The sequence below is a fragment of the Bombina bombina genome, chromosome 5 (assembly GCF_027579735.1).
Source record: "Bombina bombina isolate aBomBom1 chromosome 5, aBomBom1.pri, whole genome shotgun sequence".
NCBI lineage: Eukaryota > Metazoa > Chordata > Amphibia > Anura > Bombinatoridae > Bombina > Bombina bombina.
Genome location: NC_069503.1, coordinates 1,007,427,987 through 1,007,451,110, shown reverse-complemented (window position 1 = coordinate 1,007,451,110; position 23,124 = coordinate 1,007,427,987). Strand labels below are relative to the sequence as shown.

Here is a 23,124-nt window from a genome sequence, read left to right as displayed (position 1 = left end):
CCTCAGGATCGGCCTTTCAAGGCAAAAAATAAACCTAATTTTCGTCCCTTTCGTAGAAACGGACCAGCCCAAAGTGCTACGTCCTCTAAGCAAGAGGGTAATACTTCTCAAGCCAAGCCAGCCTGGAGACCAATGCAAGGCTGGAACAAGGGAAAGCAGGCCAAGAAACCTGCCACTGCTACCAAGACAGCATGAAATGTTGGCCCCCGATCCGGGACCGGATCTGGTGGGGGGCAGACTCTCTCTCTTCGCTCAGGCTTGGGCAAGAGATGTTCTGGATCCTTGGGCGCTAGAAATAGTCTCCCAAGGTTATCTTCTGGAATTCAAGGGACTTCCCCCAAGGGGGAGGTTCCACAGGTCTCAGTTGTCTTCAGACCACATAAAAAGACAGGCATTCTTACATTGTGTAGAAGACCTGTTAAAAATGGGAGTGATTCATCCTGTTCCATTAAGAGAACAAGGGATGGGGTTCTACTCCAATCTGTTTATAGTTCCCAAAAAAGAGGGAACGTTCAGACCAATCTTAGATCTCAAGATCTTAAACAAGTTTCTCAAGGTTCCATCGTTCAAGATGGAAACCATTCGAACTATTCTTCCTTCCATCCAGGAAGGTCAATTCATGACCACGGTGGATTTAAAGGATGCGTATCTACATATTCCTATCCACAAGGAACATCATCGGTTCCTGAGGTTCGCATTCCTGGACAAACATTACCAGTTCGTGGCGCTTCCTTTCGGATTAGCCACTGCTCCAAGGATTTTCACAAAGGTACTAGGGTCCCTTCTAGCTGTGCTAAGACCAAGGGGCATTGCTGTAGTACCTTACTTGGACGACATTCTGATTCAAGCGTCGTCCCTTCCTCAAGCAAAGGCTCACACGGACATTGTCCTGGCCTTTCTCAGATCTCACGGATGGAAAGTGAACGTGGAAAAGAGTTCTCTATCTCCGTCAACAGGGGTTCCCTTCTTGGGAACAATAATAGACTCCTTAGAAATGAGGATTTTTCTGACAGAGGCCAGAAAAACAAAACTTCTAGACTCTTGTCGGATACTTCATTCCGTTCCTCTTCCTTCCATAGCTCAGTGCATGGAAGTGATCGGGTTGATGGTAGCGGCAATGGACATAGTTCCTTTTGCGCGCATTCATCTAAGACCATTACAACTGTGCATGCTCAGTCAGTGGAATGGGGACTATACAGACTTGTCTCCAAAGATACAAGTAAATCAGAGGACCAGAGACTCACTCCGTTGGTGGCTGTCCCTGGACAACCTGTCACGAGGGATGACATTCCGCAGACCAGAGTGGGTCATTGTCACGACCGACGCCAGTCTGATGGGCTGGGGCGCGGTCTGGGGATCCCTGAAAGCTCAGGGTCTTTGGTCTCGGGAAGAATCTCTTCTACCGATAAATATTCTGGAACTGAGAGCGATATTCAATGCTCTCAAGGCTTGGCCTCAGCTAGCGAGGGCCAAGTTCATACGGTTTCAATCAGACAACATGACAACTGTTGCGTACATCAACCATCAGGGGGGAACAAGGAGTTCCCTGGCGATGGAAGAAGTGACCAAAATCATTCTATGGGCGGAGTCTCACTCCTGCCACCTGTCTGCTATCCACATCCCAGGAGTGGAAAATTGGGAAGCGGATTTTCTGAGTCGTCAGACATTGCATCCGGGGGAGTGGGAACTCCATCCGGAAATCTTTGCCCAAGTCACTCAGCTGTGGGGCATTCCAGACATGGATCTGATGGCCTCTCGTCAGAACTTCAAAGTTCCTTGCTACGGGTCCAGATCCAGGGATCCCAAGGCGGCTCTAGTGGATGCACTAGTAGCACCTTGGACCTTCAAACTAGCTTATGTGTTCCCGCCGTTTCCTCTCATCCCCAGGCTGGTAGCCAGGATCAATCAGGAGAGGGCGTCGGTGATCTTGATAGCTCCTGCGTGGCCACGCAGGACTTGGTATGCAGATCTGGTGAATATGTCATCGGTTCCACCTTGGAAGCTACCTTTGAGACGAGACCTTCTTGTTCAGGGTCCGTTCGAACATCCGAATCTGGTTTCACTCCAGCTGACTGCTTGGAGATTGAACGCTTGATCTTATCGAAGCGAGGGTTCTCAGATTCTGTTATCAATACTCTTGTTCAGGCCAGAAGGCCTGTAACTAGAAAGATTTACCACAAAATTTGGAAAAAATATATCTGTTGGTGTGAATCTAAAGGATTCCCTTGGGACAAGGTTAAGATTCCTAGGATTCTATCCTTCCTTCAAGAAGGATTGGAAAAAGGATTATCTGCAAGTTCCCTGAAGGGACAGATTTCTGCCTTGTCTGTGTTACTTCACAAAAAGCTGGCCGCTGTGCCAGATGTTCAAGCCTTTGTTCAGGCTCTGGTTAGAATTAAGCCTGTTTACAAACCTTTGACTCCTCCTTGGAGTCTCAATTTAGTTCTTTCAGTTCTTCAGGGGGTTCCGTTTGAACCCTTACATTCCGTTGATATTAAGTTATTATCTTGGAAAGTTTTGTTTTTGGTTGCAATTTCTTCTGCTAGAAGAGTTTCAGAATTATCTGCTCTGCAGTGTTCTCCTCCTTATCTGGTGTTCCATGCAGATAAGGTGGTTTTACGTACTAAACCTGGTTTTCTTCCAAAAGTTGTTTCTAACAAAAACATTAACCAGGAGATTATCGTACCTTCTCTGTGTCCGAAACCAGTTTCAAAGAAGGAACGTTTGTTGCACAATTTGGATGTTGTTCGCGCTCTAAAATTCTATTTAGATGCTACAAAGGATTTTAGACAAACATCTTCCTTGTTTGTTGTTTATTCCGGTAAAAGGAGAGGTCAAAAAGCAACTTCTACCTCTCTCTCTTTTTGGATTAAAAGCATCATCAGATTGGCTTACGAGACTGCCGGACGGCAGCCTCCCGAAAGAATCACAGCTCATTCCACTAGGGCTGTGGCTTCCACATGGGCCTTCAAGAACGAGGCTTCTGTTGATCAGATATGTAGGGCAGCGACTTGGTCTTCACTGCACACTTTTACCAAATTTTACAAGTTTGATACTTTTGCTTCTTCTGAGGCTATTTTTGGGAGAAAGGTTTTGCAAGCCGTGGTGCCTTCCATTTAGGTGACCTGATTTGCTCCCTCCCTTCATCCGTGTCCTAAAGCTTTGGTATTGGTTCCCACAAGTAAGGATGACGCCGTGGACCGGACACACCTATGTTGGAGAAAACAGAATTTATGTTTACCTGATAAATTACTTTCTCCAACGGTGTGTCCGGTCCACGGCCCGCCCTGGTTTTTTTAATCAGGTCTGATAATTTATTTTCTTTAACTACAGTCACCACGGTACCATATGGTTTCTCCTATGCAAATATTCCTCCTTAACGTCGGTCGAATGACTGGGGTAGGCGGAGCCTAGGAGGGATCATGTGACCAGCTTTGCTGGGCTCTTTGCCATTTCCTGTTGGGGAAGAGAATATCCCACAAGTAAGGATGACGCCGTGGACCGGACACACCGTTGGAGAAAGTAATTTATCAGGTAAACATAAATTCTGTTTTTTGGTTATGTTTACAGTTAGATGGTTTTTTTGTTTTTTTTACTTTTACTGTGCCAGATTTTTACATTTCACTACTCTATTTTTTTCTAAAATTGGGCCTGTTTTTTTTTAACCAAAACCCCTGTCAAACCTATGCATGGGGGACATAGGTGTTCTCAGGGTGCCTTGCAGAAAACAACCTGAAGTATGTTTTTGTAATAACTTACAACAGTCTCTCCTAAATTATAGTCAAAAAGCAATGTGTCTGTAAAAATGAAAATTGAAAAATTACCACCATACACTTTCTCCAATTTTTTGGGCTAAAACGGTTGCTTCAAAGGCATCAAAGCACACCATATACAATACCTTGGGGTGTCAACATTTAAAAAATATACACTTTGAATGCGATAAATAAAAGTGGGGTATGCGATAGGCCCCAAACTAAAGATAGGCCTATCAGAAGAAATACTCTCATTTTTAATAACTAAAATCACAAGTCATAAAATTGTAACATAACCTTCCCAAAATCCTGGCAAACCTATGCATGGGGGGCATAGGTGTACTCAGGGTGCCTTGCAGAAAACAACCTGAAGTATTCTTTTGCAATAACTTACAACAATCTCTCCTAAATCATAGTCAAAAAGCAATGTGTCTGTAAAAATGAAAATTGAAAAATTACCACCATATACTTTCTCCAATTTTTTGGGCTAAAACGGTTGCTTCAAAGGCATCAAAGCACACCATATACAATACCTTGGGGTGTCAACATTTAAAAAATATACACTTTGAATGCAATAAATAAAAGTGGGGTATGTGATAGGCCCCAAACTAAAGATAGGCCTATCAGAAGAAATACTCTCATTTTTAATAACTAAAATCATGTAACATAACCTTCCCAAAATCCTGGCAAACCTATGCATGGGGGGCATAGGTGTACTCAGGGTGCCTTGCAGAAAACAACCTGAAGTATTCTTTTGCAATAACTTACAACAGTCTCTCCTAAATCATAGTAAAAAAGCAATGTGTCTGTAACAATGAAAATTGAAAAATTACCACCATATACTTTCTCCAATTTTTTGGGCTAAAACGGTTGCATCAAAGTCATCAAACCACTCCATGTATAATACCTTGGGGGGTCAACTTTTTAAATATAATCACATTTATGGAAAACAAATAAATTGGGGTATGTTAAAAGACCCCCAAAAAAGACGATAGGCAAAGAAAATATGTTAAATGTGAAAAAAAAATCACAAACACATGTCAGACATTTGGCATTGCACCGCCCAAACAAGCCACCAAACCTATGCATAGGTGGTATCACTGAACTCAGGAGATGTTGGTGACCACATATTGGTGTCTTCTTTGGTAGTAACACATAACAGGAGCTGTGAATCCATGTCTAAAGTACAATGTATGTGAAAAATAACACAAAGAAATGAATGCCCAATAGTTTGACAAAGACTAGTGGTTGAATTAGTGTATGGAAAGTGTTTAAAACACCTGCATTTGAAATACCCTAGGATGTCTACTTTTCAAAAATATATGGTTTTATGGGGGTAAATTACATTGGCCGGCTTCAGAAATGTCTTAAATAGAACATGGGTGCATGGGATGTGAAAATGGGAAGTGTAAAAAATGGAATGCGCTTCCTAAAAATAAGGCCTTCTAGCCCCCAGAGAACCCAACACACCTATACATGGGTGGTATCACTGTACTCAGGAGATGTTGTTGAACACATATTGAGGTGTTTTTTGGCAGTAACACATAACAGGAACTGAGAATCCATGCCTAAAGTACAATGTGTGTGAAAAATAACACAAAAAAAATGACTACCCAAAAGTTTGACAAAGACTGGTGGTTAAATAAGTTCATGGAAAGTGTGAAAATACCAGCATTTCAAATACCCTAGGGGGTCTACTTCTCAAAAATATATGGTTTTATGGGGGTAAATTTCATTGACCGGCTTCAGAAATGTCCCAAATAGGACATGGGTGCATGATGACCGATGTGAAATTCCAAGTTGAAAAACTGGAATGCGCTTCCTAAAAATAAGGCCTTCTAGCCCCCAGAGAACCCAACACACCTATACATGGGTGGTATCACTGTACTCAGGAGATGTTGTTGAACACATATTGAGGTGTTTTTTGGCAGTAACACATAACAGGAACTGATAATCCATGCCTAAAGTACAATGTGTGTGAAAAATAACACAAAAAAATGACTACCCAAAAGTTTGACAAAGACTGGTGGTTAAATAAGTTCATGGAAAGTGTGAAAATACCAGCATTTCAAATACCCTAGGGGGTCTACTTCTCAAAAATATATGGTTTTATGGGGGTAAATTTCATTGACCGGCTTCAGAAATGTCCCAAATAGGACATGGGTGCATGATGACCGATGTGAAAATTCCAAGTTGAAAAACTGGAATGCGCTTCCTAAAAATAAGGCCTTCTAGCCCCCAGAGAACCCAACACACCTATACATGGGTGGTATCACTGTACTCAGGAGATGTTGTTGAACACATATTGAGGTGTTTTTTGGCAGTAACACATAACAGGAACTGAGAATCCATGCCTAAAGTACAATGTGTGTGAAAAATAACACAAAAAAATGACTACCCAAAAGTTTGACAAAGACTGGTGGTTAAATAAGTTCATGGAAAGTGTGAAAATACCAGCATTTCAAATACCCTAGGGGGTCTACTTCTCAAAAATATATGGTTTTATGGGGGTAAATTTCATTGACCGGCTTCAGAAATGTCCCAAATAGGACATGGGTGCATGATGACCGATGTGAAAATTCCAAGTTGAAAAACTGGAATGCGCTTCCTAAAAATAAGGCCTTCTAGCCCCCAGAGAACCCAACACACCTATACATGGGTGGTATCACTGTACTCAGGAGATGTTGTTGAACACATATTGAGGTGTTTTTTGGCAGTAACACATAACAGGAACTGAGAATCCATGCCTAAAGTACAATGTGTGTGAAAAATAACACAAAAAAATGACTACCCAAAAGTTTGACAAAGACTGGTGGTTAAATAAGTTCATGGAAAGTGTGAAAATACCAGCATTTCAAATACCCTAGGGGGTCTACTTCTCAAAAATATATGGTTTTATGGGGGTAAATTTCATTGACCGGCTTCAGAAATGTCCCAAATAGGACATGGGTGCATGATGACCGATGTGAAAATTCCAAATTGAAAAACTGGAATGCGCTTCCTAAAAATAAGGCCTTCTAGCCCCCAGAGAACCCAACACACCTATACATAGGTGGTATCACTGTACTCAGGAGATGTTGTTGAACACATATTGAGGTGCTTTTTTGGCAGTAACACATAACAGGAACTGAGAATCCATGCCTAAAATACAATGTGTGTGAAAAATAACACAAAAAAATGACTACCCAAAAGTTTGACAAAGACTGGTGGTTGAATTAGTGCATGAAAAGTGTTAAAATACCAGTATTTGAAATACCCTAGGGTGTCTACTTTTCAAAAATATATGGTTTGATGGGGGTAAATTCCATTGGCCAGCTTCAGAAATGTCCCAAATAGGACATGGGTGCATGATGACCGATGTGAAAATTCCAAGTTGAAAAACTGGAATGCGCTTCCTAAAATTAAGGCCTTTTAGCCCCCAGAGAACCCGACACACCTATACATGGGTGGTATCACTGTACTCAGGAGATGTTGTTGAACACATATTGAGGTGTTTTTTGGCAGTAACACATAACAGGAACTGAGAATCCATGCCTAAAGTACAATGTGTGTGAAAAATAACACAAAATAATGACTACCCAAAAGTTTGACAAAGACTGGTGGTTGAATTAGTGCATGGAAAGTGTTAAAATACAAGCATTTGAAATACCCTAGGGTGTCTACTTTTCAAAAATATATGGTTTGATGGGGGTAAATTCCATTGACCAGCTTCAGAAATGTCCCAAATAGGACATGGGTGCATGATGACCGATGTGAAAATTCCAAGTTGAAAAACTGGAATGCGCTCCCTAAAAATAAGAGCTTTTAGCCCCCCGAGAACCCGACACACCTATACATGGGTGGTATCACTGTACCCAGGAGATGCTGCTGAAGACATATGAGGGTGTTATTTGGCAGTAACCCTTAATATTATCAGTAAATGTATTCTTAAATTGCTATTTTGTCAAAAAATCAAATTATTTTTTTTTCCCCCCCAAACTTTGGCATAGATTGGTGGTAAAATGGTTGCATGAAAAAAGTCAAAATACCCCAAGTTTAATACCTTAGGTTGTCTTCTTTTAAAAAATATATACATTTGAAGGGTTATTCAGGGATTCATGACAGATATTGGTGTTACAATGTAACTATCGCCAATTTTGATAAAACATGGTTTTGAAATAGCAAAGTGCTACTTGTACTTATTGCCCTATAACTTGCAAAAAAAGCAAAGAACATGTAAACATTGGGTATTTATAAACTCAGGACAAAATTTAGAAACTGTTTAGCATTGGTATTTTATGGTGGTTGTAGATGTGTAAGAGATTTTGGGGCTCAAAGTTAGAAAAAGTGCATTTTTTTTCATTTTTTCCTCATATTTTATATTTTTTTTTATAGTAAATTATAAGATATGATGAAAATAATCATATCTTTAGAAAGTCCATTTAATGGCGAGAAAAACAGTATATAATATGTGTGGGTACAGTAAATGAGTAAGAGGAAAATTACAGTTAAACACAAACATCGCAGAAATGCAAAAATAGCCTTGGTCCCAGATGGTCAACAAATTGAAAAGTGGTCTGGTCACTAAGGGGTTAAAGGGACACTGAACCCAATTTTTTTCTTTTGTGATTCAGATAGAGCATGCAATCTTAAGCAACTTTCAAATTTACTCTTATTATCAATTTTTCTTCGTTCTCTTGCTATCTTTATTTGAAAAATGAGGCATCTAAACTTTTTTTCGTTCAGAACTCTGGACAGCACTTTTTTATTGGTGGATGAATTTATCCACCAATCACCAAGGACAACTCAGGTTGTTCACCAAAAATGGGCCGGCATCTAAACTTACATTCTTGCATTTCAAATAAAGATACCAAGAGAATTAAGAAATTTGATAATAGGAGTAAATTAGAAAGTTGCTTAAAATTTCATGCTCTATCTGAATCACGAAAGAAAAAACTTGGGTTCAGTGTCCCTTTAATTTGCCACCCGTTTTACTTTGTGGATGCCACAGCTTGGGTATTAGTTCCAATGAGTAAGGAATTGTGGACTCTCACCACCTAAGAAAACATAATTTATTCTTACTTAATTCTCTTCTATCGTGGTGGTGAGAGTTCACAAACACCCCCATTTTTTTTTTATTTTTTTTTTGGCGGCAGCTCTAATTGCACGTCTTTACCCTGCTATCTTTCTTACTTCTTCCAACTATCCTTAGCTATACGCAATACAGTGGGGATGAAAGAAGTAGGAGGGATAATTTAAAGGGACAGTCAACACCCAAAATACATTTACTGTATTCAATTACTTGTCACACGATTAGTGCATCCATCCTTATTCTCAGTTTGTAGTCCACACGGAATCTGCTTTAAAAAAAAAAAAAAAACTTCTCCTATATCTACGTCACTTGGATACTAATTTCAGCAGCAAATCTCATGAGTGTCGGCCACGACGACTCATGCACGTTCACAGCCCGCTCGCAGCCTTTCTATTCACGGAACTATGTAAAGTTCCCCCACGACCCCCATCACTTCCTGTATTGAAAAAAAAGACAGTGTGCATGCGCAAGTTTGGCGGGCATGAGAGAATTTGAAACAAGCTCTGGGGAAGAAGACGATGGGAGGAGGAGTTATGGAGCCATGTTTTTCAAAACGGCTATAATTTACAGTAATTGTATTTTGTGTGTTGACTGTCCCTTTAAAGCTTCGTTGTGGGGTGTCTTTGCCTCCTCCTGGTGGCCAATAAATGAATTCCCATGAGTGAGGAATTGTGGATTCTCACCAACACAATTTTTTTTTTATCAGGTAAGAATACATTTTGTTTTTTCACTATAATGGCCCATTAAACCAGACATAAAAGCACACACTATTTAAATGACCATTATTCTGTGGCAGGAGATTAAGTTGTGTTATATGATAGCTTCTGCACTAGCAATATTGTTTGCAAATTAGGATATTCTAGGGAGTGGTGCCTGTTAATCAGCTTTATTGCCTCACAGTGATTAGATGGCTTCCTTAAATAGATTGCAAACATCTTTAATTCATTGGTACATGGTTACAATCTTCTTACATTGAGTTGTTAGTAGGTGTGGTGCACGTGTGTGGCATGAATCCTTGTCTGGGCAACACCACGTTGTCTGTGTAAATCTGCAACTCCCTGATTACATATCTATATTTAGGAAGCAGTTATTTTCAGATTTTTATTAAGATTTTGTTCTCCTACATTTTTGGGATAGCAGGAGTCTTTACTGGTCTATAGCTTCCTGGTGTAGAAATATATATATATATATATATATATATATATATATATATATATATATATATATATATATATATATATATATATATATATACATATACACACATTCGTATGCAAAAATTTAGGCACCCCTGACAATTTCCATGATATTCATTTATAAATAATTGATTGTTTGGATGTTTGGATCAGCAATTTCATTTTGATCTATCAAATAACTGAAGGACACAGTAATATTTCAGTAGTAAAATTAGGTTTATTGGATTCACAGAAAATGTGCAATATGCATCAAAACGAAATTAGACAGGTGCATAAATTTGGGCACACTTGTCATTTTGTTGATTTGAATACCTGTAACTACCTAGCACTGATTAATTGGAACACACAATTGGTTTGGTGAGCCCATCAAGCCTTGAACTTCATAGACAGGCGCATCCAATAATGAGAAAGGGTATTTAAGGTGGCCAATTGCAAGTTGTTGTTCTCTTTGACTCTCCTCTGAAGAGTGGCAACATGGGGGCCTCAAAACAACTCTCAAATGACCTGAAAACAAAGATTGTTCAACATTATGATTTAGGGGAAGGCTACAAAAAGCTATCGCAGAGATTTAAACTGTCAGTGTCCACTGTGAGGAACATAGTGAGGAAATGGAAGACCACAGGCACCGTTCTTGTTAAGGCCAGAAGTAAAATATCGGAAAGGCAAAGGATGGTGAGAATGGTCAAAAACAGCCCACAGACCACCTCCAAAGACCTACAATATCATCTTGCTGCAGATGGTGTCACTGTGCATTGTTCAACAATTCAGCTTATGGGAGAGTGATGCGGGAGAAGCTTTTTCTGCACACACGCCACAAACGGAGTCGCTTGAGGTATGCAAACGCACATTTGGACAAGCCAGCTTCATTTTGGAAGAAGGTGTTGTGGACTGATGAAACAAAGATTGAGTTGTTTGGTCATAACAAGGGGCGTTATGCATGGCGGCAAAAGAACACAGCGTTCCAAGACAAACACTTGCTAGCCACAGTAAAATTTGGTGGATGTTTCATCGTGCTGTGGGGCTGGGTGGCCAGTGCCGGTACTGAGTATTGTGTTAAAGTTGAGGGTCGCATGGATTCCACTCAATATCAGCAGATACTTGAGAATAATGTTGAGGAATCAGTCACAAAGTTGAACTTACGCCGGAGCTGGATATTTTAACAAGACAACGACCCAAAACACTGCTCAAAATCTACTCTGGCATTTATGCAGCGGAACAAGTACAATGTTCTGGAATGGCAATCCCAGTCCCCAGATCTGAATATCATTGAAAATCTGTGGGGTTATTTGAAGCGTGCTGTTCATGCTCGGCAACCATCAAGAAAAAATTTGAGAAAAGCGAACAGAAAAAAGAGCACTCACAAAAGGAATGGCATAAGTGGCTGGGCAGTGTAGGTGTGTGACATTAAAACTTAACATTTATTATTCAAAAAAGAGATAAAAAACTACTGTTAGAGTAGTAATTAATACTTAGATTAAAAGATATACAAGTGATGGGTGGCTGTCTATCCACATTAGCCCCAAACAATGTGTAGCAATGAAGCTCAGAAACGAATAAGAGGGATTTTGGGCAGAAACACACCAAAAAATGGTTCACGGATTGCACAATTACTATCTGAAAAAGAGGATTGACCTCAAACGTATTAAGCTATCTAGTGCAATACTGGACCGGTGTGAGTCTGTCCAAAATAATCCCAGTTAACAAAATTAGTATGGGGAAATGTAAGTGGCATAGGTCTACACAAACAAAAATGTGCTATACAATACACAAAGCCAAGCCAGGCGAAATGCGCATCAGGCGCTCTATCGGCTGTCTATCCACCTAAAGTAATTTGGCTTGTCACACTTTATTAGGCATTGCGCTAACTCTTATGGGTTTAACCTTAGGGTCCACTTTACCTTATTAGTAACCTATCTGATGTTTTTCTTGCCATTAGTTGAATTGTGAGCATACTCTCTTATTAATTGGATTGTGTATTGTATAGCACATTTTTGTTTGTGTAGACCTATGCCACTTACGTTTCCCCATACTAATTTTGTGAACTGGGATTATTTTAGACAGACTCACACCGGTCCAGTATTGCACTAGATAGCTTAATACGTTTGAGGTCAATCCTCTTTTTCAGATAGTAATTGTGCAATCCGTGAACCATTTTTTGGTGTGTTTCTGCCCAAAATCCCTCTTATTCGTTTCTGAGCTTCATTGCTACACATTGTTTGGGGCTAATGTGGATAGACAGCCACCCATCACTTGTATATCTTTTAATCTAAGTATTAATTACTACTCTAACAGTAGTTTTTTATCTCTTTTTTGAATAATAAATGTTAAGTTTTAATGTCACACACCTACACTGCCCAGCCACTTATGCCATTCCTTTTGTGAGTGCTCTTTTTTTTTCTGTTCGCTTTTCTCCATTTTTTCTACATTTATTTGAACAGTGAGCACCCTCCCCTGGTCTTATTGGGTTATATTATTATATATATGAGTATTATTGTCCCCAATTTGGGAGACTATATTTCTATTGCCTAATCTGTGATAACCTAGTGCCTGACGGGGAATTATCTGTTACAACTTATATGATTATTATCCCCATTCTTATTCTACTCAGCAACCATCAAACCTAACTGAACTGGAGATGTTTTGCAAGGAGGAATGGTCCAAAATACCTTCATCCAGAATCCAGACACTCATTACAGGCTATAGAAAGCGTCTAGAGGCTGTTATTTCTGCTAAAGGAGGCTCTACTAAATATTATTGCAATATTTCACTACTGAAATATTACTGTGTCCTTCAGTTATTTGATAGATCAAAATGAAATTGCTGATCCAAATACCCAATTATTTATAAATGTAAATCACGGAAATTGTCAGGGGTGCCTAAACTTTTGCATATGACTGTGTATTTACTGTGTATATATGTGTGTGTATATATATATATATATGTGTATATATATATATATATATATATATATATATATATATATATATATATATGTACTGTGTATATATATATATATTTCTCCAACATAGGTGTGTCCGGTCCACGGCGTCATCCTTACTTGTGGGATATTCTCTTCCCCAACAGGAAATGGCAAAGAGCCCAGCAAAGCTGGTCACATGATCCCTCCTAGGCTCCGCCTACCCCAGTCATTCTCTTTGCCGTTGTACAGGCAACATCTCCACGGAGATGGCTTAGAGTTTTTTAGTGTTTAACTGTAGTTTTTCATTATTCAATCAAGAGTTTGTTATTTTCAAATAGTGCTGGTACGTACTATTTACTCAGAAACAGAAAAGAGATGAAGAATTCTGTTTGTATGAGGAAAATGATTTTAGCAACCGTAACTAAAATCCATGGCTGTTCCACACAGGACTGTTGAGAGCAATTAACTTCAGTTGGGGGAACAGTTTGCAGTCCTTTGCTGCTTGAGGTATGACACATTCTAACAAGACGATGTAATGCTGGAAGCTGTCATTTTCCCTATGGGATCCGGTAAGCCATGTTTATTACGATTGTAAATAAGGGCTTCACAAGGGCTTATTTAGACTGTAGACATTTTTTGGGCTAAATCGATTGATATTAACACTTATTTAGCCTTGAGGAATCATTTATTCTGGGTATTTTGATAGGCAGAGTCTCATTTTCGCGCCGGTGTTGCGCACTTGTTTTTGAGAGGCATGGCATGCAGTCGCATGTGAGAGGAGCTCTGATACTTATAAAAGACTTCTGAAGGCATCATTTGGTATCGTATTCCCCTTTGGGTTTGGTTGGGTCTCAGCAAAGCAGATACCAGGGACTGTAAAGGGGTTAAAGCTTAAAACGGCTCCGGTTCCGTTATTTTAAGGGTTAAAGCTTCCAAAATTGGTGTGCAATATTTTCAAGGCTTTAAGACACTGTGGTGAAAGTTTGGTGAATTTTGAACAATTCCTTCATGTTTTTTCGCAATTGCAGTAATAAAGTGTGTTCAGTTTAAAATTTAAAGTGACAGTAACGGTTTTATTTCAAAACGTTTTTTGTACTTTCTTATCAAGTTTATGCCTGTTTAACATGTCTGAACTACCAGATAGACTGTGTTCTGAATGTGGGGAAGCCAGAATTCCTATTCATTTAAATAAATGTGATTTATGTGATAATGACAATGATGCCCAAGATGATTCCTCAAGTGAGGGGAGTAAGCATGGTACTGCATCATTCCCTCCTTCGTCTACACGAGTCTTGCCCACTCAGGAGGCCCCTAGTACATCTAGCGCGCCAATACTCCTTACTATGCAACAATTAACGGCTGTAATGGATAATTCTGTCAAAAACATTTTAGCCAAAATGAACCCTTGTCAGCGTAAGCGTGGATGCTCTGTTTTAGTTACTGAAGAGCATGACGACGCTGATATTAATATCTCTGAAGGGCCCCTAATCCAATCTGAGGGGGCCAGGGAGGTTTTGTCTGAGGGAGAAATTACTGATTTAGGGAACATTTCTCAGCAGGCTGAATCTGATGTGATTACTTTTAAATTTAAATTGGAACATCTCCGCATTTTGCTTAAGGAGGTATTATCCACTCTGGATGATTGTGAAAATTTGGTCATCCCAGAGAAACTATGTAAAATGGACAAGTTCCTAGAGGTGCCGGGGCTCCCAGAAGCTTTTCCTATACCCAAGCGGGTGGCGGACATTGTTAATAAAGAATGGGAAAGGCCCGGTATTCCTTTCGTCCCTCCCCCCATATTTAAAAAATTGTTTCCTATGGTCGACCCCAGAAAGGACTTATGGCAGTCAGTCCCCAAGGTCGAGGGAGCGGTTTCTACTTTAAACAAACGCACCACTATTCCCATAGAGGATAGTTGTGCTTTCAAAGATCCTATGGATAAAAAATTAGAAGGTTTGCTTAAAAAGATGTTTGTTCAGCAGGGTTACCTTCTACAACCCATTTCATGCATTGTCCCTGTCACTACAGCCGCATATTTCTGGTTTGATGAACTGATTAAGGTGCTCGATAGTGACTCTCCTCCTTATGAGGAGATTATGGACAGAGTCAATGCTCTCAAATTGGCTAATTCTTTCACTCTAGACGCCTCTTTGCAATTGGCTAAGTTAGCGGCTAAGAATTCTGGGTTTGCTATTGTGGCGCGCAGAGCGCTTTGGTTGAAATCTTGGTCGGCTGATGCGTCTTCCAAGAACAAGCTACTAAACATTCCTTTCAAGGGGAAAACGCTGTTTGGTCCTGACTTGAAAGAGATTATCTCTGATATCACTGGGGGTAAGGGCCATGCCCTTCCTCAGGATCGGCCTTTCAAGGCAAAAAATAGACCTAATTTTCGTCCCTTTCGTAAAAACGGACCAGCCCAAGGTGCTACGTCCTCTAAGCAAGAGGGTAATACTTCTCAGGCCAAGCCAGCTTGGAGACCAATGCAAGGCTGGAACAAGGGAAAGCAGGCCAAGAAACCTGCCACTGCTACCAAGACAGCATGAAATATCGGCCCCCGATCCGGGACCGGATCTGGTGGGGGGCAGACTCTCTCTCTTCGCTCAGGCTTGGGCAAGAGATGTTCTGGATCCTTGGGCGCTAGAAATAGTCTCCCAGGGTTATCTTCTGGAATTCAAGGGACTTCCCCCAAGGGGGAGGTTCCACAGGTCTCAGTTGTCTTCAGACCACATAAAAAGACAGGCGTTCTTACATTGTGTAGAAGACCTGTTAAAAATGGGAGTGATTCATCCTGTTCCATTGAGAGAACAAGGGATGGGGTTCTACTCCAATCTGTTCATAGTTCCCAAAAAAGAGGGAACGTTCAGACCAATCCTAGATCTCAAGATCTTAAACAAATTTCTCAAGGTCCCATCGTTCAAGATGGAAACCATTCGAACTATCCTTCCTTCCATCCAGGAAGGTCAATTCATGACCACGGTGGATTTAAAGGATGCGTATCTACATATTCCTATCCACAAGGAACATCATCGGTTCCTAAGGTTTGCATTCCTGGACAAACATTACCAGTTCGTGGCGCTTCCTTTCGGATTAGCCACTGCTCCAAGGATTTTCACAAAGGTACTAGGGTCCCTTCTAGCTGTGCTAAGACCAAGGGGCATTGCAGTAGTACCTTACCTGGACGACATTCTGATTCAAGCGTCGTCCCTCCCTCGAGCAAAGGCTCACACGGACATCGTCCTGGCCTTTCTCAGATCGCACGGCTGGAAAGTGAACGTGGAAAAGAGTTCTCTATCCCCGTCAACATGGGTTCCCTTCTTGGGAACAATTATAGACTCCTCAGAAATGAGGATTTTTCTAACAGAGGCCAGAAAGACAAAACTTCTGGACTCTTGTCGAATACTTCATTCCGTTCCTCTTCCTTCCGTAGCTCAGTGCATGGAAGTGATCGGGTTGATGGTAGCGGCAATGGACATAGTTCCTTTTGCGCGCATTCATCTAAGACCATTACAACTGTGCATGCTCAGTCAGTGGAATGGGGACTATACAGACTTGTCTCCAAAGATACAAGTAAATCAGAGGACCAGAGACTCACTCCGTTGGTGGCTGTCCCTGGACAACCTGTCACGAGGGATGACATTCCGCAGACCAGAGTGGGTCATTGTCACGACCGACGCCAGTCTGATGGGCTGGGGCGCGGTCTGGGGATCCCTGAAAGCTCAGGGTCTTTGGTCTCGGGAAGAATCTCTTCTACCGATAAATATTCTGGAACTGAGAGCGATATTCAATGCTCTCAAGGCTTGGCCTCAGCTAGCGAGGACCAAGTTCATACGGTTTCAATCAGACATTGCATCCGGGGGAGTGGGAACTCCATCCGGAAATCTTTGCCCAAGTCACTCAACTATGGGGCATTCCAGACATGGATCTGATGGCCTCTCGTCAGAACTTCAAAGTTCCTTGCTACGGGTCCAGATCCAGGGATCCCAAGGCGGCTCTAGTGGATGCACTAGTAGCACCTTGGACCTTCAAACTAGCTTATGTGTTCCCGCCGTTTCCTCTCATCCCCAGGCTGGTAGCCAGGATCAATCAGGAGAGGGCGTCGGTGATCTTGATAGCTCCTGCGTGGCCACGCAGGACTTGGTATGCAGATCTGGTGAATATGTCATCGGCTCCACCTTGGAAGCTACCCTTGAGACGAGACCTTCTTGTTCAGGGTCCGTTCGAACATCCGAATCTGGTTTCACTCCAGCTGACTGCTTGGAGATTGAACGCTTGATTTTATCGAAGCGAGGTTTCTCAGATTCTGTTATCGATACTCTTGTTCAGGCCAGAAAGCCTGTAACTAGAAAGATTTACCACAAAATTTGGAAAAAATATATCTGTTGGTGTGAATCTAAAGGATTCCCTTGGGACAAGGTTAAGATTCCTAGGATTCTATCCTTCCTTCAAGAAGGATTGGAAAAAGGATTATCGGCAAGTTCCCTGAAGGGACAGATTTCTGCCTTGTCGGTGTTACTTCACAAAAACCTGGCAGCTGTGCCAGATGTTCAAGCCTTTGTTCAGGCTCTGGTTAGAATCAAGCCTGTTTACAAACCTTTGACTCCTCCTTGGAGTCTCAATTTAGTTCTTTCAGTTCTTCAGGGGGTTCCGTTTGAACCCTTACATTCCGTTGATATTAAGTTATTATCTTGGAAAGTTTTGTTTTTAGTTGCAATTTCTTCTGCTAGAAGAGTTTCAGAATTATCTGCTCTGCAGTGTTCTCCTCCTTATCTGGTGTTCCATGCAGATAAGGTGGTTTTACGTACTAAACCTGGTTTTCTTCCAAAAGTTGTTTCTAACAAAAACATTAACCAGGAGATTATCGTACCTTCTCTGTGTCCGAAACCAGTTTCAAAGAAGGAACGCTTGTTGCACAATTTGGATGTTGTTCGCGCTCTAAAATTCTATTTAGATGCTACAAAGGATTTTAGACAAACATCTTCCTTGTTTGTTGTTTATTCAGGTAAAAGGAGAGGTCAAAAAGCAACTTCTACCTCTCTCTCTTTTTGGATTAAAAGCATCATCAGATTGGCTTACGAGACTGCCGGACGGCAGCCTCCCGAAAGAATCACGGCTCATTCCACTAGGGCTGTGGCTTCCACATGGGCCTTCAAGAACGAGGCTTCTGTTGATCAGATATGTAGGGCAGCGACTTGGTCTTCACTGCACACTTTTACCAAATTTTACAAGTTTGATACTTTTGCTTCTTCTGAGGCTATTTTTGGGAGAAAGGTTTTGCAAGCCGTGGTGCCTTCCATTTAGGTGACCTGATTTGCTCCCTCCCTTCATCCGTGTCCTAAAGCTTTGGTATTGGTTCCCACAAGTAAGGATGACGCCGTGGACCGGACACACCTATGTTGGAGAAAACAGAATTTATGTTTACCTGATAAATTTCTTTCTCCAACGGTGTGTCCGGTCCACGGCCCGCCCTGGTTTTTTAATCAGGTCTGATAATTTATTTTCTTTAACTACAGTCACCACGGTACCATATGGTTTCTCCTATGCTATTATTCCTCCTTAACGTCGGTCGAATGACTGGGGTAGGCGGAGCCTAGGAGGGATCATGTGACCAGCTTTGCTGGGCTCTTTGCCATTTCCTGTTGGGGAAGAGAATATCCCACAAGTAAGGATGACGCCGTGGACCGGACACACCGTTGGAGAAAGAAATTTATCAGGTAAACATAAATTCTGTTATATATATATATATATATGTGTGTGTGTGTGTATATATATATATATATATATATGTACTGTGTATATATATATATATATATACATGTGTATGTATGTGTATATGTATGTATGTGTATATGTATGTATGTGTATATATATATATATATATATATATATATATATATGTGTGTGTCCTATAAGACTTCTGGGAAGTCTCTACACCAGGAAGCTAAATACTAGTCAAGACTCCTATCTGGTTAAAGCTTGCGTAAATTATTCAAGATTTCGCCGACTTTCCGGACATCTTTCCTGAAAGGTATTCTGGACAGCTCATTGATTTTTTTTAAACCTAGTTATTGTGTTAAAACAAACAAAAAATCCACTTTTTTCTTCTGGAGAAGTAACCAGTAAACATTCTGTATGTTTTTCTTTCACATCACTGAGTAATTTCATTCAGACATTTTGGCATTGAACTGGGTTAGTTCATGACCACTATAGATGTGAGGGTAGGATTTATCTCCATTTACTAATCCATCCATATAGTTAAATGTGCCACTGTTTCTCACCTCTTTCTTTTGGTTTAGCCACTCCTATGACAAAGATCAGTCATAGGGTTTTCCATGCTCTTTTCTTCCTAATGGGAAAGTTCACAGCCGCATTCATTACTTTTGGGAAATAAGAACCTGCAGACCAATAGTAGGCAAAGACACCCCAGCAAAAGGCTTAAATACTCCTCCCACTTCCCTCATACCCCAGTCATTCTTTGCCTTTCGTCCCAGGAGGTTGGCAGAGAAGTGTCAGAATTTGTTTTGCCTCTTATGGAGGGTACTACTCTTCGCAATGGGACAGGAGTTTTAAGTAGCCCTATAAACTTCTCACTGATGGGCCTGGGTAAAACTTAGAGTCCGGAAATGCAGGGAGAGTTCTCCTCTGCGACACCATCCCGACTCATATTAACAGCTCCTACAGCAATCGGCGTTGACGAGTTTCGCAGACTGCTTTTTTCTCTCAAGTCCATGTCAGAAGCGATGCTAAGACCTGTCACACTTGAAGGGCCGTGTTTCTGTTCCACGGCGTAGATTCTGGTAAGATCGTTTCATTTTTTATTATATAATGTTAACACAGAAGATAGGGTTACAGTGTGGTGCCTTTTATCTTTATAGAATCAAGCGTTTCTCTCATAGCAGGGACGGTCCTGCATTGTGCACTATGCGATTTATTCCCTCCTTCGGGACTATCAGAGAGGAGCCATATAAAGGTGCCATTATTTTATTTAAAAAAAAAAAAAAAAAGGTTGCACTAGTGATAGAGGATTTGGTTTCTTTAGAGGGCACTCCCTCTATTCCTAAAGGAGGAGGCCCTAGTTTCCCTTCTTAATTATGTTCCATATGCCTTTATAAAGTGATAATATCAAGCGTGTTTGATATCACAAAGCCGTCCACCTCGGAGGAGTTGTCGTTCCGTGAGGTACGTACCCTACATTGTTATCTCTATACACATGCAGTTTTCCCGTAGCATTGCTGCTCCTCTATCTGGAGGGAGCCTTTTTTTCTCCAGACGTTACTGCGCAGTTCATACGGCGGTGTCTGCAGCTTTAATGCTTTACCTCGCCCTGCTAAGCGTCATATTGCCTGATGAACTTTTATTTCCTAAAAGGAATAGAGTTTGAGGACAGGGTGGTGCCTTCCCTTCCCTGCTCCGGTTGTCCCAGTATTCCACCTTGAACTGTACAGTTCCTTGCGGGTGCGACTGTCCCGGAGTGTTGTGCCTTTTGTTACAGAATTGCGCGCCTTTGCGGTCTGCTCTTTAAATGGCGCACCTCATTAGACATGTGGGGATGATGTAATCGCCTGATTGTCCATGTATTGAGATCTTTTCCATTTTTTTTTTGGAAGATCAGGGCTCCGTTTGGCTGGTCCTGCGGTAGGCCTGTTTCTTTTTGTGTGTGAACCTACGGGTTGCCTTGTATTTTATTTTTATCCCATAGGATGTCCTGTCTGTTTTCATTCTTCCCCTCTGAGGGAGGATTTATGCGGCTTGACGGTTAGGACCCGGATTGCAAGCTGGTCCTGTTTGGGTTCAGTTCTGTCTGGTAGCTGTTTGGACACATGGCGTCGCTCTGCTTGGCTGGTCTGGTAGAGGCGCAGAGTGCTCATGTTATTCTCTGTGTTCCACTAAGCATTCTAGAGGACCGGTGGGTCCGTGAGGCAGGAGGGATTGTCTCAGTCCTTATAGCCTTCAATTTGGATGACTATGGCAGTGGTGTTCCGCTGCGTCTCTCTCTCTCTCTCTTGTGTCTGGGGTTGTCAGACCCTAGAGCTTCTTCCCATGTAGTGGAGGGTTGGTGGGCTTGTGTCCTCTTGCCGCCGAGTTGGGCGGTTTGGCCTTTTTTCTTTTGAGGCCCTGGGAATTGTCCTTCTGGACTTAGTTCTCAGCAGCTAGTAGTTTATTGGGTAGTTCAGCTGCCTTGCAGCGGTTGGGTTGCAGAATGTGACCAGCTGCAGCTATTGCACATTGACTATGTACTGTCTAGCTGTTTTTTATGAGACCTTTTGGTCTTCCTCTGTTGTCTCCATGTGAGTTAGGTCTCCTCTTAGGGACCTGGGTTCCCCCTCCGTGATATGGTTGTTCCCTGTTAGGGGCACTGAGCGTGGTCTCCTGGGGCTCTGCTCAGAGCTGGGGATGCTGTGCGTCCTTTTCTCTCTATGATCTTCTGATTGTATGGAGGTTATGCAGAGACCAGCCTTTGCTCGAGTGATTTTGGCTTCGGGGTATCCCCTTGCTTGTTGTTCTGCGGCTGTTTGAGAGTCTATAGGCTCTAGTGTTGTTGTACGACTTTTAACGCCTTTTGGAGCATTGTACTTTGGCAAGGGGTGGTCTCTTCCTTGGGTCGGGACTTGCGAGTTATCTCGTTATCCGGGTTGATCTGGATATTGCATTGATATCTCCCTGTGGTCTGTTTTTTTTATATCAGACGGGGTGTTAAGTTTCCGGATATTGTTTAATTAAACAATTGGGGGCTCTGATCTGTTTTCTCCCTGGTGCTTCCAGTTGCTGAGGCTTCGCTCAGTGTTTTCCTTTGTGGAGTTGTTGCCGGACTTTTTTGGCTCTAGGGCTGGCTCGGGGTTCTCCAGTTCCTGGGAACTTGGGCTATGTCCTTTTACTTGGACTAATTGACCTGGTCACGTTGGCCAGGTTGTCTGAGTGCTGATGCTCATTGGGCTGGATTTATGCCTTTATGGTCGGTTTTCCTTGGTCAGCTTGCTGTGGTAACCTTGCTGTGGTAACCTGCTGTGCAGGTGAATGGGTTTGCAGTGTCTCTGCTGCAGCTATTGCACATTGGATGTTTGTTGGCAAGCTAATTCCTTAGGGGGGATCCTTCCAAGTTCATCTGCATTGGAGATTGATCTCTTTTGGCTTTGTGTCTTGTGGGCAGGTGCTCTGCCTTTTTGGCCCCATCCTTTTTCTTAGGGTGGCGGGCTTATTCTCCTCCTTATGGGAGGTGTGGTCCTTTTTCTAGGGATTCTCTTGGATCAGGAGGTTGGAACTGGAGTTAACCTTTCAGAGAGGGGTGTTTCTCTTGTTAAGTGTATCCAGTCCACGGATCATCCATTACTTATGGAATATATTCTCCTTCCCAACAGGAAGCTGCAAGAGTCCACCCACAGCAAAGCTGCTATATAGCTCCTCCCCTAACTGCCATATTCAGTCATTCTCTTGCAAGCCTCAACATAGATAGGAGGTCGTGAGAGTCTGTGGTGCTTTCTACTTAGTTTATTCTTCAATCAAAAGTTTGTTATTTTTAAATGGCACCGGAGTGTGCTGTTTATCTCAGGCAGTATTTGGAAGAAGAATCTGCCTGCGTTTTTCTATGATCTTAGCAGACGTAACTAAGATCCACTTGCTGTTCTCACACATTCTGAGGAGTGAGATACTTCAGAGGGGGAATGGCGTGCAGGTTTTCCTGCAGATAAGGTATGTGCAGTAAAATATTTTTCTAGGAATGGAATTGACTAAGAAAATACTGCTGATACCGAAGTAATGTAAGTAAAGCCTTAAATGCAGCGATAGCGACTGGTATCAGGCTTATTAATAGAGATACATACTCTTATAAAAATGTGTTTTAAAACGTTTGCTGGCATGTTTAATCGTTTTTTAACGTACATTGGTGATAACACTGTAATGTTGGTATAGCCTTAAATGCAGTAAAAGCGACTGGTATCAGGCTTATTAATAGAGATACATACTCTTGTAAAAATGTGTTTTAAAACGTTTGCTGGCATGTTTAATCGTTTTTTAACATATGTTTGGTGATAAAACTTATTGGGGCCTAAGTTTTTTCCACATGGCTGGCTTAAATTTGGCATAGAAACAGTTAACTGAAGCTTCCCACTGTTGGCTGTGGCAGTTTGTTGTGTCTGTTTTTAAAAACGTCTGTCATTTTTTTTTTTTTTAATCTGTTTTTTGCATTAAGGG

The 23,124-nt window shown here is 41.5% G+C and overlaps 1 protein-coding gene across 1 annotated transcript in view; it reads left to right on the top strand.

Annotated features, from left to right (window-relative positions):
* The window catches only part of RNF19A (ring finger protein 19A, RBR E3 ubiquitin protein ligase), a 340,911-nt gene that overhangs the window by 266,219 nt on the left and 51,568 nt on the right, over positions 1-23,124 (top strand). The window contains 1 exon segment of the mRNA XM_053715246.1: positions 19,428-19,442. Within this exon segment, the coding sequence (XP_053571221.1) occupies positions 19,428-19,442 (15 nt within the window).